The sequence below is a fragment of the Onychostoma macrolepis genome, chromosome 02 (genome assembly GCF_012432095.1).
Source record: "Onychostoma macrolepis isolate SWU-2019 chromosome 02, ASM1243209v1, whole genome shotgun sequence".
Lineage (NCBI taxonomy): Eukaryota > Metazoa > Chordata > Actinopteri > Cypriniformes > Cyprinidae > Onychostoma > Onychostoma macrolepis.
In genome coordinates, this window is record NC_081156.1 from 34,146,137 (window position 1) to 34,162,071 (window position 15,935).

Consider the following 15,935-nt stretch of genomic DNA (forward strand, 5'->3'; position numbering starts at 1 on the left):
AAAAAGTCATTTATTGAGCAAATATTTCTTTGCTAAAAAACAATCCAGAGTAAGAAACATTTCCAGAGAAATCCCTGTTTGTACATAGTTTTGCCCTTTCAAGATGAAAAAAGCACCTACTAATCCCAAACCGACTGTAAACAGCACAACAAAATCAATACAGAAAGACATTAGAGTTTCTGATACAAAAATAAATCAAGGCACATTTGCTCCAGTTATCTCTGACAAAACCTGCAAAGTGGACAAACGCATAACACAACGTAATGCAAAACATTCAATAATAATTTTAATAAATACCATCCAACCAATTCACATGCACAGTAAAGACAATTAGAAATTCACAACAAAAAATAAGGAAGTTTGTAAGTCTATGGGAAATAAATACAGATGCCCGATTCATCCACATAATTGACTGAAGTATAAACTTACATTATAAAACTGAAATTAATGTGACTTGAACTGAAATAACCAAGCAAACCTTGTTTTAAAGACTTAAATCTCAGCGATATTGCACTGGTACCAGTAGTTTTGCGGTTAAATCTCAAAAACAAGTCAAGGTTATATTTTCATCTCAAAATCTTAAGAAAACATACACAAAAGATTTTGCATAAAGACACTGAACCCTATTTTCAGTAGTCCATTAAGTACAACTAAGCAAATTACTTTTCTCTCTCTCTCTCTCTTTTTTTTTTTTTTAATTAAATGCATTTATTTCATTAAAACATTATTTTGTGCATTACACTAATGAAAGTTTTGGGGCAGAAATGTTATGAAAATAATGAAAAATATAACATTAAAATAAAAAATAATAAATTAAAATAGTATTACATATATTTAATTTGATGAAATAATTAATAAAATATTCTTTTATACATTCAATTAGTTAATATTTTGGGGTGGAAATGTTATGAAAACAATTAAAAATATATTAAAATAAAATAAAAATATTATATTGCACATAATTATATATAATAATAATAATATATTATATAATTATAAGATATAATATGTTATTATTATAATAAAATAATTTAATCAAAATAGGTTTTGGGAGATTGTTGTATTTGTTTTTGTTTTGTAACAGTGCAGCTAGACCAGCGCGTAATCGAACTGTCCCCTCTCCAGACCGTCTTTATGATCAGTCCACGATGAGGATGGCATGCTGCTGTAGGGGTCCAGGAGAATCCGGAAACACCGCACCAGCAGGAACACCAAAAACAGCAACAGGAGTCCCACGAAACAAAGCGCAGTGATCTGCTCTGTGTCCGGAACCAGCAGGAGCCCCGCAGTGGCCCCGGGGCCCGAGACGGGAGCCAGAGACTGCAGCTCGTACTCCATCAGAGAGCTTTCACTCATCTTTTCAGTTCAGAGATGACACGAGTCCAGTTTCTGAGGGCGAGGGATGAAAATCACATGATAAAAATCTCAGTTGTTTCTACACGGCAATGAGATTAACTGGAGAGCAAACTGAGACACCTCCTGCTTCTTATGTTTCTTCTGACAGGGTTATTAGTTAATTGAAACTAAAACCTTAAACGTATTTTATTTCAGCTAGTTGCCAAAGCAACATTCAACAAAGAACATTTCTAATTCATTTTAAGAAACCATAAAAAAAAAAAAAAAAAACATTTTTCATTACATTTTAATTTTGAAATTAAATTAAATATTTAAAAAACCTGAATCTTATTTTTTTAACAGCTAGTTGCCAAGGGAACATTTCTCATTTAATGTAATTTAACTCTATGTACTAAAACAACTAAAACAAAAACTGAAATGTTTAATTCACTTTAAATCCATAAAAAAATGTTCATTATTTAAAATAAAATAAATAATTTAACTGAAAAAAAAAAAACTTAATATTTTATTTCAGCTAGTTGCCAAAGCAGCATTTCTCATTTTATGCAGTTTTAAATTGATGTACTAAAAATAGCTAAAACTGAAATAAAAAAAATATATATTTTAAAAATTATAATAAAGTCACAACAAAATGACTACTATTTTAACTCAAATTAAAATAAAAGCAGAAAATATAAAAATTGAAAACTAATTCAGAATATTTGTAAAAACTATAATAGTAACCGAAATAACTGTCTCTTCAGAAAAAAACCTCAGTAATCTCACACGTGTCTCCTCTTGAGTTTCAAAAGTGATTTTGATGTCTCAAACTGTGAAAATCATATATGTGACCCCGGAGCACAAAACCAGTCATAAGTGTCAATTTTTGAAATTGAGATTTATACATCATCTCAAATCTGAATAAATAAGCTTTCCATTGATGTATGGTTTGTTAGGATCGGACAATACTTGGCAGATATACGACTGTTTGAAAATCTGGAATCTGAGGTGCAAAAAATCTAAATATTGAGAAAATCGCCTTTAAAGTTGTCCAGATGAAGTTCTTAGTAATGCATATTACATATCAGAAATTAAGTTTTGACATATGTACAATAGGAAATTTACAAAATATCTTCATGGAATATGATCTTTACTAATGTCCTAATGATTTTTGGCATAAAAGAAAAATCAATAATTTTGACTCATACAATGTATTTTTGGCTATTGCTACAAATATACCCCAGTGACTTAAGACTGCTTTTGTGGTCCAGGGTCTCATATGCAATCAAAAATCTCAATATGAACTCAATCATTTCGAGCTGTTGTCCACATAAATTTGATCGCTCTAAACTACTGCAGGTCTCGCAAAATCGGTCCTTAAGAAGTCTTAAAGCCTTAAATTTAGACGCATCAAATTAAAGGCCATAACAAGTCTTAAATACCTTAAATGGTCTAAGAAAAGCTTTAATAATAATAATTTCAAGAGGTCTTAAATTTGGGGACGGAAACACAAGAATCGCGATATGGATAAATGTGACGATTAAACTTCAAAAGGCTATGATTTTATTGAATAAATATGGGCGCTGCATGTTTCAAAGTAAAAACTCTGCGTGGGTGTTTTTATATCTGAAGGGAACCGACTGTCTTTAGAAAGGTTTCGATGGTATTTTCATTTCATCTTACCTTTAATGCCTGATAAAGTAGCTTTTATGAGCAGCTGCTTTGTTTACAGTCATTATCGGGGAAACCGCTAAAGCGACACCTGCTGGCAGAGAATGAACGTGCATTTCCAATAAGCCTTTCTGCTGTTTATGTTCAGATCAATGCGAATATCGACCCATGTTTTTATGCTGCAAACATGCAGAGTTGTAAATGTGAAAGAAACTAATGTGCTTTCTAAAAATCTAAACAATTAAGACGGTAAGATATATATTTATATGTTTTAAATTAATGTAAATGGTTTAAAGGCTGAAATGTGATGTTTATCTTTTTATAAGACTTATTGTTTTGTGAAAAACTGTAACTGAGCTGTAAATCAAGTAATTTTATGGTTTTATGTTACCCTGCTCATACACCCTATTAATTTTATTTGTTTATACATATTGTCCATTTACAAATTTACACCCTTAAATTTATAAATAGTGGAAAAAAATTCCTTCCTTGATATTTGTTAATATTCGTGTTTACATTTATATTAGTGCTGTCACACAATTAATCGCATACAAAATAAAAGTTTTTGTTTTGTGTATATTTATTATGTATATAATATATTTTGAAAACATTTACATGTATTTTACATGTCTATATTTATATTCATATAATTTAGGCTATATTATAAATAAATATATTTAATATATATATACATAACATTTTTCTGAAATATATACATGCATGTGTTTGTATTTATATATACATAATAAATATACACAGCACACATAGGCTACATTATGTAAACAAAAACTTTTATTTTGGATGCGATTAATCGTTTGACAGCACTAATTTATATAAATGTTTTTGATTGATGTTTCGACTCCTATCTAATTTTCTACATTAAATAAATGGCCTTTTTTAGGCTAGAGTTATTTCTCCTATTGGGAGAAAAATCTGATATGAAGTTGATACTTAGATTAAAACCTATCAGAAGTCTTGCATTGAAAGAGCAATAATATTTCCTCTAGAATAACTTTCCCAAGGTAAACATGCCATCAGAAGTTACTTTACCTCACAAGTAGATGCGATGAGAAATCAGAGCGATGCAACAGGATCTCCATTCACAGAACAATCGAAGCTCAAATCTCAGAGGCAATAATCTGCAAACTACATCCAGCCCCGTCCACATCTTCAAGTGAGCTCAGACAGACCTTGCACTGCTGTTTATATGGACAGAGAACATGCTGTGACATGCTCTTCTGTGGCTAATTGCACACGCAGCTTCATATTCAGGTGTCTGAGATAATTGCTGAAAGCTCGGATGGAGAAAAGCAGCTATTTCCAGCCGGAACGTGACAGGAAACGCCGCTCTGTGAATAAAGAGACAGACGTATATCTGGGTTGATTGGGATCTCAAAACATTGTGGATCAATAAAGACCACATAAAAGAGAAATAAATCAGGTCACCTCTTAAGCAGGACACGAGAAGAGCAGATCTGTGAGGAATATTAAAGCCCACAGGCTGTGTTACAGTGAATGGCTCTAGTAAAACTTCACTTCAAGGCCTGGTCGACAGGTCAGCACTTTGATGGGATGGTTTTCCCAGCGTTTCCCTCCATGTTCATCAGCAGTACATACAGGCTCGGGCTCCCTCTGACTTTATTAGCACTGGATGTGTGTGCTGGCAGCTGATTCCTGTCCCAAACACAGCTGAGTTAATAATAACTAAAGGGTTAAGGGCGGGTCAAAGGGCATCTACATATACAAATTTAGCAAAGATGAGGTCAGATAGAAACAACTTCAATAGAGAAACACCAGTAGGACCGTGAGTTTGATATATAACATGATACTATATGATAAGGATATTATATCAGATCAAAAAATAGTGACAGAATCAACCTCGCTATATTAACCTGACTAAGTTAAGTCATTCTTAAGGTTATTAAGGTAGAAGCTGCTCCTCGAGATAATTGCGCATTTTAATTTTTTGCAGTGTTGTAAAAGTGATGAATGTATTTTTAACTGTATGCATGTATGTATGTGTGTGTGTGTGTGTGTATGTGAGACTCCTGCTGAAATCAAAACAAATAAGCGCAACAGCTCACACAGAAGGTTATAGATGCATACTGCGGTAGTAAAATAAATAAACAAATAAATTTGTAATATAGCTACGATTTAGGTAGGCTACGCAACATTACACATCCAAAATGTTTCAACATGATTTCAATGTGATTTTATACAATAGTAGTTCAATAAACAAGAAGTTAAAATTAAGTGACTTACATTTTAGATACAATATTGACTGTTTTTGCTCAATTTCGCTGATGAAAATTAGGTGTGTGCCATACTGCAAATTTTGGTATCGAACCGATACCAAGTAAATACAGGGCAAGTATCACCGATACTGATACTTTTTCCCTTTTAATAACATACATTTAAATGACCAATTACACTTTGAAAATGAACAATAACTTATGTTGATATGACTAAAATATTACATTCACCTTAAAGCTATGTGGATATTATTTGCCTTTCTGAAAGGAGTTTGCAAGCAGAGGACACCAGAATATGAAAGCAATATGTAAAGTTTCGTGTTAAGCATTTTCCTCCCATAGAAAAGAGTTATAAAGAAAATAAAACTTAACGTGGCCTAATGCATTAAGAAAGTAATATTGAAAGGCCAAGTCAGTATATATATATATATATATATATATATATATACTGATGATGCAAACTATATGCAAGCAAGCAGCCCAGGATATGAACGCAAAGTGCATACATGTTAAGTGTTTATAAAACCTTTATAAGGAAAAAACAACAACGTGGCTTAATGATTGAAGACAGTAATACTGTATAAAAAGGCCAAATTCGGTAAACTGAATGAGTCTGGCTTCCAATCTCATCGGCTTCCAGCAATTTTTAACTAAAACAGCTAATTTTGCTGCTTGCTTGGTATTGCAAACTGGTGTTTCTTACCATATTATTTTAATGAATTATTTTTATTTTAATTATAAACACACACGGTGGATAGCACAAACTATTTTACCGTTTATTGTTTTTATTATTTATTATTTTTCTCATGATTTCCCTACCGTGCCTAATGAAGTGGAAGTCTCGCACATTCAGTCTATGAAAAAAGCTTACTTCCACATTGAAAAAGGTGAATAAGTTTGGTGCTGTTGCCACAGTAGCGAATTTCTACCGTTCCATCTCTCGCTGTTGCCAATAATATCCGCTTGTGCTTGGAGCCGCTGAGTCAAGTAATGGCATAACAAACCACTAAAGCAGGTGAGGAGCAGTAACTTTTGCATAAGAGACGTGAAAAGAGCGGTATATAAACACACAGACATGTCTATTCTTTGTTAAATGTATTAAGCAATAAATTAAGTGTAGAGGAGAGAAAATTAACCTAAAGTATCGATCTAATCAGGCTAGTATCGATCCGATACCGATACCGACGTTGGTATCGATACTATCGATATTAGGATCGATCCGCCCACCACTAATGAAAATAGTTCCAATCAAAGCCACAGCAGAACTCTTTTATGTCTCCGAGTAACACAGCGGTGTTTCGTTACTGAACGAATCCACGTTTTTGAATGAATCAAGTGAGTCAGTAACCCATCCATAAAGACCGTAGTCACTTGACTCGTTTCAGAATGAATCAGCCGTTTGAACGAATCTGTTGAAGGACTAAATGACTCACTCATTCAAACAGTCATTCGCCGCCAACTACTGGTTTCATATTCAAAAATAGCATTGCCCTTTTCCCAACATTTCTTATTTGTATGTTTAAGAAATATTTAAAACATTAATCTTTTGCAGTGTAAATGCATTTATGGCTCCTCAACTTCATCAAACTGTGTAAATGCATCTAATGCCACTTCAGATGCAGCTTCTGTGTTCGCTGCAGTGGAACGATGTATCAAGAGTTTAATTTTAATGTTAACAGCTCTACAGTTTCTTATTAATTACAGTTTCTGAATTAATTGAAACAATGTAAGAATTTGATGTGAAAGATGACACATTTAATTAGGTTTTTGAAACATTTTAAAACATTACAATTTAAGAAACAGTGGGAAATGAAATCTATTTTGTTAAATAGTACAGCAACTCCTTTTCAGTTAATTGTTACTTCTACCTCTTTTCTAGTCACAGAACAATTTATTGGGAGAGTTGTTTAAGTCCCCCAGATTGGGGGAATTTAATGTTTAATATTTTTTTATTATATACAGGATTTTTTTTCCCCCCATTAAAAAAGTATAGATTTTTGTTTGCATATGCTGTCATAGTTTTTAGAAAGAAAATCGGAATCGACAAAAATCGGTAGCCTATCGGCAGGTCACACTTACAAAAAATCGGAATCGGCCAAGAAAATTGCAATCGGTGCATCTCTAATATATATATAACATTTTAGGATAATTTTCCATCTACTAATTACTTTTATCCTGTCATCATTAATGTCAAATGCGGTTTCAGAAAAAAAAACAATGCAAAATCTGATTCAAGGCTGTTGTTCCTGGCAAAACATTAGGGCAAGAATCATTTTATTTAACAACTTTGTAATAATTTTCCCTTTATAAACAATTTCTATCATATCACCATATAAACCGTCAAAAAAAAAAAAAACCTCTATCAAAAAGGGTATGAATGTTGTTATAGTTGCAGAAGGAAATCCTGTGAGTGCAGAAATAGACACAGATCAATAGCAGAGCTGATCGATCCACTCACAAACTATAGATAAATCATTGTTTGCTGTCTATGTAGTACTTGACTGGAGCACCTCTGGACAAAAATATATGACGCAAGTTAATAAACAGAGCAAACAACGGATTTATAATCAATACAGTCACTATAAACTGCCTAATTATCATATTGTGCTGTCAACTTTTAACTTTCTTAGTAATATACAGTACACACATCCTTACAGAGGTAGTAAAATATTACATTATATATGTATAATATATTATATATTGGCATATTATTTTAAATACCATCTGAAATATTTCGTTACAAAGCATGGACCTGACTGTAAATTGTATTAATGTAGCCTAATCTGACGACATCAACAATATCCTATCTTTACAGTGCAGGCTATACAGGCGTCACCAAGTGTTATCAAGTTTTCTGTTTACAGTGAAATTCAGTTTATTTTATGACAAATATATATAAAAACCTACAAATCACACAAGTAGACTATAACATTTCTCATATTTTAGCAGGCTATGATTCCTCCTAATTTGACAGACAAATCACGGGAATCAGTTTTCATGATACATTGAAATATTGAAAGCTTTAAAATTATATGAAAAGACTAAGTTTAATAAGTGAAAACATAACATACCCATGTTGAGGGTCCGGAGCGCGTGCTGGTCTGGCAGATCTCTCTCGCGCGCTCTCGATCCTCCCTCACGCGCTCGCGTGCGATTGGCTGATCATCGGTCGGTCCACAGGGACGTGCGCATGTAACCGGGGCTAGTTGTCACACTTTTACTCGAGTGAATAACTTCTGTAAAGACACCGAGACCCTTGGAACATCTAGGCTACACTGTCATTTCCCAGAGGAAAGGCTGCATGCTGTCTCAATATGGGGCAACTTGTCATAATAGAAACCTTCTGTTTATTGACAATGATTTGGGGTGAAAAAATGTCTGAAATGTGAAATAGTCTCAAGGGGAAAAAACAGCTTCAATAACGTAGCCTGTGTAGGCTATCTGTTGGTTATTTAAATGAAATGAAGAATTTTATAAACTTGTTAAATCATCTAAACCAACAACTTGTATGTTAGACCCTGTTCCATATAGGTGCTTCCAGAAGTAATAGATCCCCTTCTGAATATTATTAACTCACCATTGTCATTCGGATATGTCCCAAAAACCTTCAAACTGGCTGTTATTAAGCCTCTCATTAAAAAAACCACAACTTCACCCCAAAGAATTAATTAATTACAGACCGATCTTGAATCTTCCTTTTCTGTCAAAGATATTAGAAAAGGTAGTATCATCACAACTATGTTCCTTCTTAGAGAAAAATGGTATCTGTGAGGATTTCCAGTCAGGTTTTAGACCATATCATAGTACTGAGACTGCTCTCATTAGAGTTACAAACGGCCTGCTTTTATCATCTGATCGTGGTTGTATCTCTCTATTAGTGCTACTGGATCTTAGTGCTGCGTTTGACACTATCGACCACAACATTCTTTTAAATAGACTAGAAAATGATGTTGGCATTAGAGGAAGTGCACTGGCATGGTTCAAATCGTACTTATCTGACCGCCATCAGTTTGTGGCAGTAAATGAAGAGGTATCATACCAATCACAAAGTGCCATATGGAGTACTTCAAGGCTCAGTACTTGGCCCCTTACTTTTCACGCTTTACATGTTACCCTTGGGAGATATCATTAGGAAACATGGTGTATGGCAAGCCGTTTAAGCATTTAATCTATAAGACGCACTAGTATCTATTTTAACGTTACTGGTACTTATTTTTTAAATACTAGTCAATTTTCCATTAAGTACTAGTACTTATTCATTAACTACTAGTGCTTATTCTTTAGGTACTAGTGTCTTTTTTAAAGTTACTAGTACTTATTCATTAGATACTAGTACTTAAATTAGATACTAGTGTGTCTTATAGATTAAATGTTAATACGGCTTGCCATAGGAAGTATGACCACATTAGCCCGGTTCTGTCAACACTGCACTGGCTCCCTATTAAACATCGTATAGATTTTAAGATCTTGCTAATTACCTATAAGGCCCTGAATGGTTTGGCACCTCAGTATTTAAGTGAGCTCTTATCACACTATAGTCCTTCACGTCCGCTGCGATCTCAAAACTCTGGCCATTTGATAATACCTAGAATATCAAAATCAACTGTGGGCGGCAGATCCTTTTCCTATTTAGCGCCCAAACTCTGGAACAATCTACCTAACACTGTTCGGGAGGCAGACACACTCTGTCAGTTTAAATCTAGATTAAAGACCCATCTCTTTAACCTGGCTTACACACAATACACTATCGCATTTCTATAATTCAAATCCGTTAAAGGATTGTTAGGCTGCATTAATTAGGTCAACTGGAACCGGGAACACTTCCCAAAACACCTGATGTACTTGTTTCATCGTTAGAAGAATGGCATCTACGCTAATATTAGTCTGTTTCTTTCTTATCCCGAGGTCACTGTAGCCACCCGGATCCAGTCCGTATCCAGATCTGATGGTGGATCAGTACCTAGAGATGACCTCTACAGTCCTGAACGTCAGCGGAGACCAGGGCAACTAGATGAGCCCCAGAGACTGATCCCCAGTGAAGACCCTGTCTCTTAGACAGCCATCAGGACAAGACCACAGGAACCAGATGAGTCCTCTGCACAATCTGACTCTGCTTTAGCCTAGATTTAGACTGCTGATTTTGTCTGGCCAGAGGAGAATGACACTATTTCGACAAACTATTTTCCGTCTAAATACTGTAAAGCTGATATAAAGCCACCCAGCTTTATATCAAGCTGATGTAAAGCTGCTTTGACACAATTTGCATTGTTAAAAGCGCTATACAAATAATAGTGACTTGACTTGACTTTAAAATGTTATAAAATTTTATATTGCTATAAAAGCAAATAAAACTTTTATCATAGGCTAAATGGAAAATGTAGGCCTATCATACAAAATATGTAACTGTTATTTTCGGCTAATTGTTAATGATTGTAAAAATACACGCATAAAATGTGTGACAACTTGCCCCGGTCTTTACAACTGTTAGATATGCTAATTTGCAATCAATGTCAATCTTGTTTTAAGAATGTTTAGATATTTTTACTGGAAAACGAGACAAAAATACTTTTTAAGAAAATATCAATTGTATTTCAATATTAAATTGTATTTTATTTAATTTATTCATTTCATTTATTTACATATTTATTATTATTATTATATTTAATTTTTTGCTGTATATAGGCAGAAAAAAAGGGGAAAAAAGGAAAAAGAAAAAAAAAATATTATGGAAATTTGCAGGTTACATTGTTTAATTATATACAAACAATCTTTTCAACAAACTACTCATCTAAAATCTTTCTAAATGACTATAACACTGATGTAGCAGTGATGAATCTCCGCCTGTCTGATTTGATTCCTGAGCAATAATTCAGGTATTGTGTGTGTTTTCCTCCGGGAGCAGCGCTGTGAATGTGCTGCGGTCCTATGGAAAACACAAAGGATCTGCTGTCATAAAGTATTTTTGGCTCAGAGTGAAACACCCAGGGCTCTGAGATACAGCTGACCCGAGTCCCATCTGCCCTTACAACTAATCAAATCTAACGGCAAATCTCAGCTTTGCTACACCTTAATCAGGTTAGATGCCATATTGAATTTAACGTGGATGAAAACAAGGCTGTGAGCCGGAATCCAGTCCCAGCAGAGAACATTCCCTTAACTTTCCAAACATTTTTAAAGGTTAAAAGTTAGGACAAATCATTCATGTTTACGGAATGTTATTACGGGCCTAACATTATTAATATTTGATATATTAATGCATTAAAAAACTGAACGTTTTGAACATTTAGAAAACATTCAGAAATAACGTTTTCATATCGGTTTCAAAATGATAGAATGGAATGTTTCTCGAACGTTCACACGGGTGTTTTAAACATTGAGAGAACATTCAAATGTAACATTCAATGTAACAAATGTAACATATCTCAGAATGTTAACATATGAGAATGTTACATTTGAATTACACTGAACGTTAGAGGAATGTTCCTTTAATGTTCACATAACCAAGAAGAAATGTTCTTAATACTTCAAACAAACTGGATACTTTGAATGTTTAAAAACCATTTAGAAATAACGTTTTCATAACTTAATGGGAATGTTAGCAAAAAATTTTTTGTACATATTTTTGTTAGCTGGGGTAAAGTCTTTGGAATTCACTTCATAAATGTCCTAGATCACATAATTTTCATAACTCACAGCTTTCAAAACTGTTTTATGGAGTTTTCAGACAGTTAAAATGTCTTCTCGTAATTAGAATGTTATTTAAAAGTTCCAAAAACGTTGTTTAAAATGTTCTACTAACTTTATTTTCACCCAAAATATAACATTATTTGAAGGTTTATTTTTTAATATTCTGAGAATGTAAAAATGGACAGTTTTCTTTTGTGATTCTAACATTATTTAAAGGTTGCAAAAACATTTACAACAATGTACTAACATTATTTTTACCCAAAATATAATGTTATTTGAATGTTTATTTTTAATTTTCCAAGAAAGTTATCTTCAGTTTTCCTGTCGTAATTAGAACGTTGTTTAAAGGTTACAAAAACGTTTCTCAAAATGTTCATCAACTACAAATGATATCATAAGGACATTTTGATAAAGCAGTTCTAAGAACATTTTCTCTCAACATTATGAGAAAGTTCATCAAGAACAAATCATATAGAGACATTGTGAGAATGTTGTTCTCAGAATGTTTTTCTCAATGTTTTGAGAACGTATATCAAATATTAACAAAGTTACAAAAACGGTCCATAAACATATTTTAATGGAACATTTTGTCTTGACATTTAAGTAAATAGTAGTGAGTTTGTGAGGTATTTCCCTGTTAGCTGTGTGGTATTTTTATCGCACTCGCTCACTAAACATGCTGACCGGGATCATCTAATGAGGAATCATGGTCAACATCTTCCAGAGATGATGCAGGAGTTTGTGAACTTGCTGTCAGACACAGCAGAATTCATAACAACATGATGTGCTGTAAGTCAAACTTTCTTCCTAATAGAGGCAATACAGAACAAACTACAGTATCTCTGATTACATGCATCTGTGCTGCACTAAAAATAGTGTACCATTTACTAAGAAAAGGCAAGTAGCACATTGAATTAAAGGAATAATTCACCCCAAAGGGAAAATTCTGTAATCATTTAATCACCAAACCTGAATGAGTTGCTGGTAGCCATTGACATCCATAATATTCTTTTCCATACTATGGAAGTCAATGGCTACCGGCAACTGTTTGGTTACCGACATTCTTTGAAATATCTTCTTTTATGTGCAACAGAAAAAAAAAGAAACTATTTTAGTATTTCAATAATCAAAGCACAAATTAAATCAAAACTCACCTCTTTTATTTGAAGACTTACATTATGCCACACAAAATGTTTGTTTTAGTCAGCAGATGACTTTCAGGGCTGCAAGCTCTCCATCTGATGATCACATTGCCTCAAGTGAGAAAATAAAGAATTAAAGAGTCTAAATGCGTTAAATAAAACTATAAGTTTGGACACATTTTCTGCAGATGTGATTAGATTAGACAATATAGGTTTTGTTAATATCTTGAATTACATTATACTTATATTTTTGGCTTTCATTTTTATTTTAGTTATAGTTTTAGTAATTATATATATATACTATATTTTTATTTTTTATTTCAGATTTAATTATTGTTATTTTAGCTTTTTTAAGTTTAAAGTTGTCTTACCAGCTAACTGAAATATTTTGTTTTAAATTTTATTTTATTTCAACTAATGTTTTTCTTAATGATTTTAGTTTAAGTTTTTTAGTTAACAACAATTACCTGGGAAATAACCAAAATTTTAACTTTATTTGATTAGAAGCCAAAATGTTTTTAATAACATGAATATATAATACTATAATATATTATGTAATGAATATATAATTGAATGTATTTTCAGTTCAAATTGAAGCATATTTGCATGAGTTTGGAGGATGCACTGCCTGCATGTCAGCTGTCAGTTTTATTGCATCTTTCTCCCAAAAGAATCACCAAAAATACTATCTGCAGCAGCAGCAAAACCATCCTGTCTTATGCTGAAAAACATGCGGGTTTGCATCAGATTGTCTTTAGCTTCAGTTTTTGACAATATAATTGTAAAACTGAGCAAAATTTAGTCTGTGATTCACACAGATTCACTTGAGGAGGAAACTCTCTTATTTTTGCATTTATTAATCAGATAAAAAGAACAGGATATAATGCAGAGATGTACAGTATGTTTCTTCATTCTGAGCACCGGACTATAAAAGGAACATTGTAAACTTCACAATACATGCAATGACCCTAAACGATAATCTGCTTTTCAACCTGTTTTTTTGAATCTGAGTCTTGAGTCTTTGTCTGTGACCTGCTGTGATCTGGGTCAAAGCCTGTGAGACTCAAAGCCCAGCGGTCTGGAAAGCAGGAAAGCATTTTCACACTCGTGTTTCTCGTCTAAAAACACACACACGAGCAAACACACTGATCATGTGACATGAATGGAAGGACTGAAATTGAGATTTTAAAGAATTCATCCCAGCTAACCGGGAACGTTCTCAAAACTTTCACTAACGCTGTTAAAAGTAGTAATGGTTATGGAACGTTCTTATAACTTTATAAGTATTGGACACGTCACCCTTTTTTCTCAGTAAATATATTTATAAAGGTGCTGTTGACATGAAATTTTCACCAGGGGCCCGTACCATGATGGTGGCTGAACAAACTCAGGGTTACAGGATTAGTTTTGAGTTGACAAAACCAAACCAGTCCAATCCGGCTTTGTTGGTACCATGAAGCTGATCATCAACTTTCTCTGTCAACTCAGGCTTGATCCTGAGTTAATGGAGCACATGCACATGAAAGTGTGACACCAGTAATGAGCAGCCAATCACATGCCTTAAAACTTTGATTCACTTCTTGTGAGAGAGTCAGTGCGAAGATTAAAAATTTAAACATTTACACAGCACGATCATGAAACGATCTGTCCACGAAAAAGAGGAAAACTTATCTTACCATATAAGTGCAAGTAAAAGTTTAAAGTTAGTTTACAGAGTTGATAATATATATAGGTATAAAAACACTTAAAAACTAAGCTCATATGTAGTCATGTTTAAAACTAAAATTAAAGCTTAATAATTACTATTAAACTAAGCTGGCTTGTGTAATGGATTAAGGGTATAATAATTATATAAATAATATAAAATAATTCTAAAAAATTATCTCTAAAAATCAGATGATTTTATCTTTAAAAATGTTTTACTATGTAGCGTCCTTTAATTTGGAGTAAGTGAAACTGGAGGAGTGGCTTTATTGCATCAGAGACGTGTCACTTTGCTTGATGCTGATTGGTCAAATATCGGTTTAAGATCTCTAAACCAGAACATAACCTGCCCCGGAGCAGGTTAGCTGTGGAGCGTAAGTTACTATGGCGATGAACACTGCTAAAAGCCAAACCACTTTCATGGTACCTAAAACCCAGAGTTGGCGCAAACTAATCTGTAACTTACCTGGCTAGCCTGCTAAACCGGCTTCATGGTACAGGCCCCAGATGTCGGTAACAATCCAAGTAATCCATGCATACAAAGAAAACAAAACAAGTATTGAACACATGAAGAAAGGGAGGTGCAAAAAGGTATGGAAAGCCAAGACACCAGCTGAAACCTATCAGTAATTAGAAAGCAATCCTGCCCCTCGTCAGTGGAAATTAATATTAGCTGCTTCAGTTCCAGCTGATGGCCTATAAAAAGGTGTCTCATGACCAACATGTCACACAAGAAACATTTCATGATGGGTAAAAGCAAAGAGCTTTCTCAAGACCTTCGCAACGTTATTGTTGCAAAACATACTCAAGGACCACTTGTGGAGAGCTTCAGAAAGACCTGGAGTTATTAGCATGTAGAATTGTTTCAAAGCAAACAATAAGTAATGCACTCAACCGCCGCGGCCTGTATGCACGCTCACCACACAAGGCTCTCTTGCTGAAGAAAAAGCATGTTGAAGCTTGTTTAAAGTTTGCTGCACAACATTTAGACAAGCCTGTGAAATACTGGGAGAATATAGTCTGGTCCGATGAGACACTAATTGTACTCTTTGGATGCCATAATACACACCATGCTTGGAGGTCAAATGGCGCTGCACATCACCCCAAAACATCATGGTGTAGCACTGGCAAAATTCATATAGCT

The 15,935-nt window shown here is 33.7% G+C and overlaps 1 protein-coding gene across 4 annotated transcripts; it reads right to left on the reverse strand.

Annotated features, from left to right (window-relative positions):
• On the reverse strand, nt 1–15,383 carry LOC131527064 (cortexin-1). 4 transcript variants are annotated; one of them, XM_058755923.1, is made up of 5 exons: nt 15,258–15,327; nt 13,100–13,199; nt 4,453–4,680; nt 4,057–4,355; nt 1–1,389 (listed from the first exon to the last, which is right to left on the reverse strand). In XM_058755923.1, the coding sequence occupies exon 5, from the start codon at nt 1,354–1,356 to the stop codon at nt 1,090–1,092; it is 267 nt and encodes an 88-aa protein (XP_058611906.1). In that variant the 5' UTR covers nt 1,357–1,389; nt 4,057–4,355; nt 4,453–4,680; nt 13,100–13,199; nt 15,258–15,327; the 3' UTR covers nt 1–1,089. The 4 variants fall into 4 exon arrangements, with proteins under 4 accessions (XP_058611906.1, XP_058611897.1, XP_058611889.1 ...); XM_058755914.1 differs by lacking the exon at nt 13,100–13,199 and having other exon boundaries at nt 15,258–15,383; XM_058755906.1 differs by lacking the exons at nt 13,100–13,199; nt 15,258–15,327 and adding an exon at nt 8,330–8,380.
• Nucleotides 15,384–15,935: the final 552 nt, after the last annotated feature.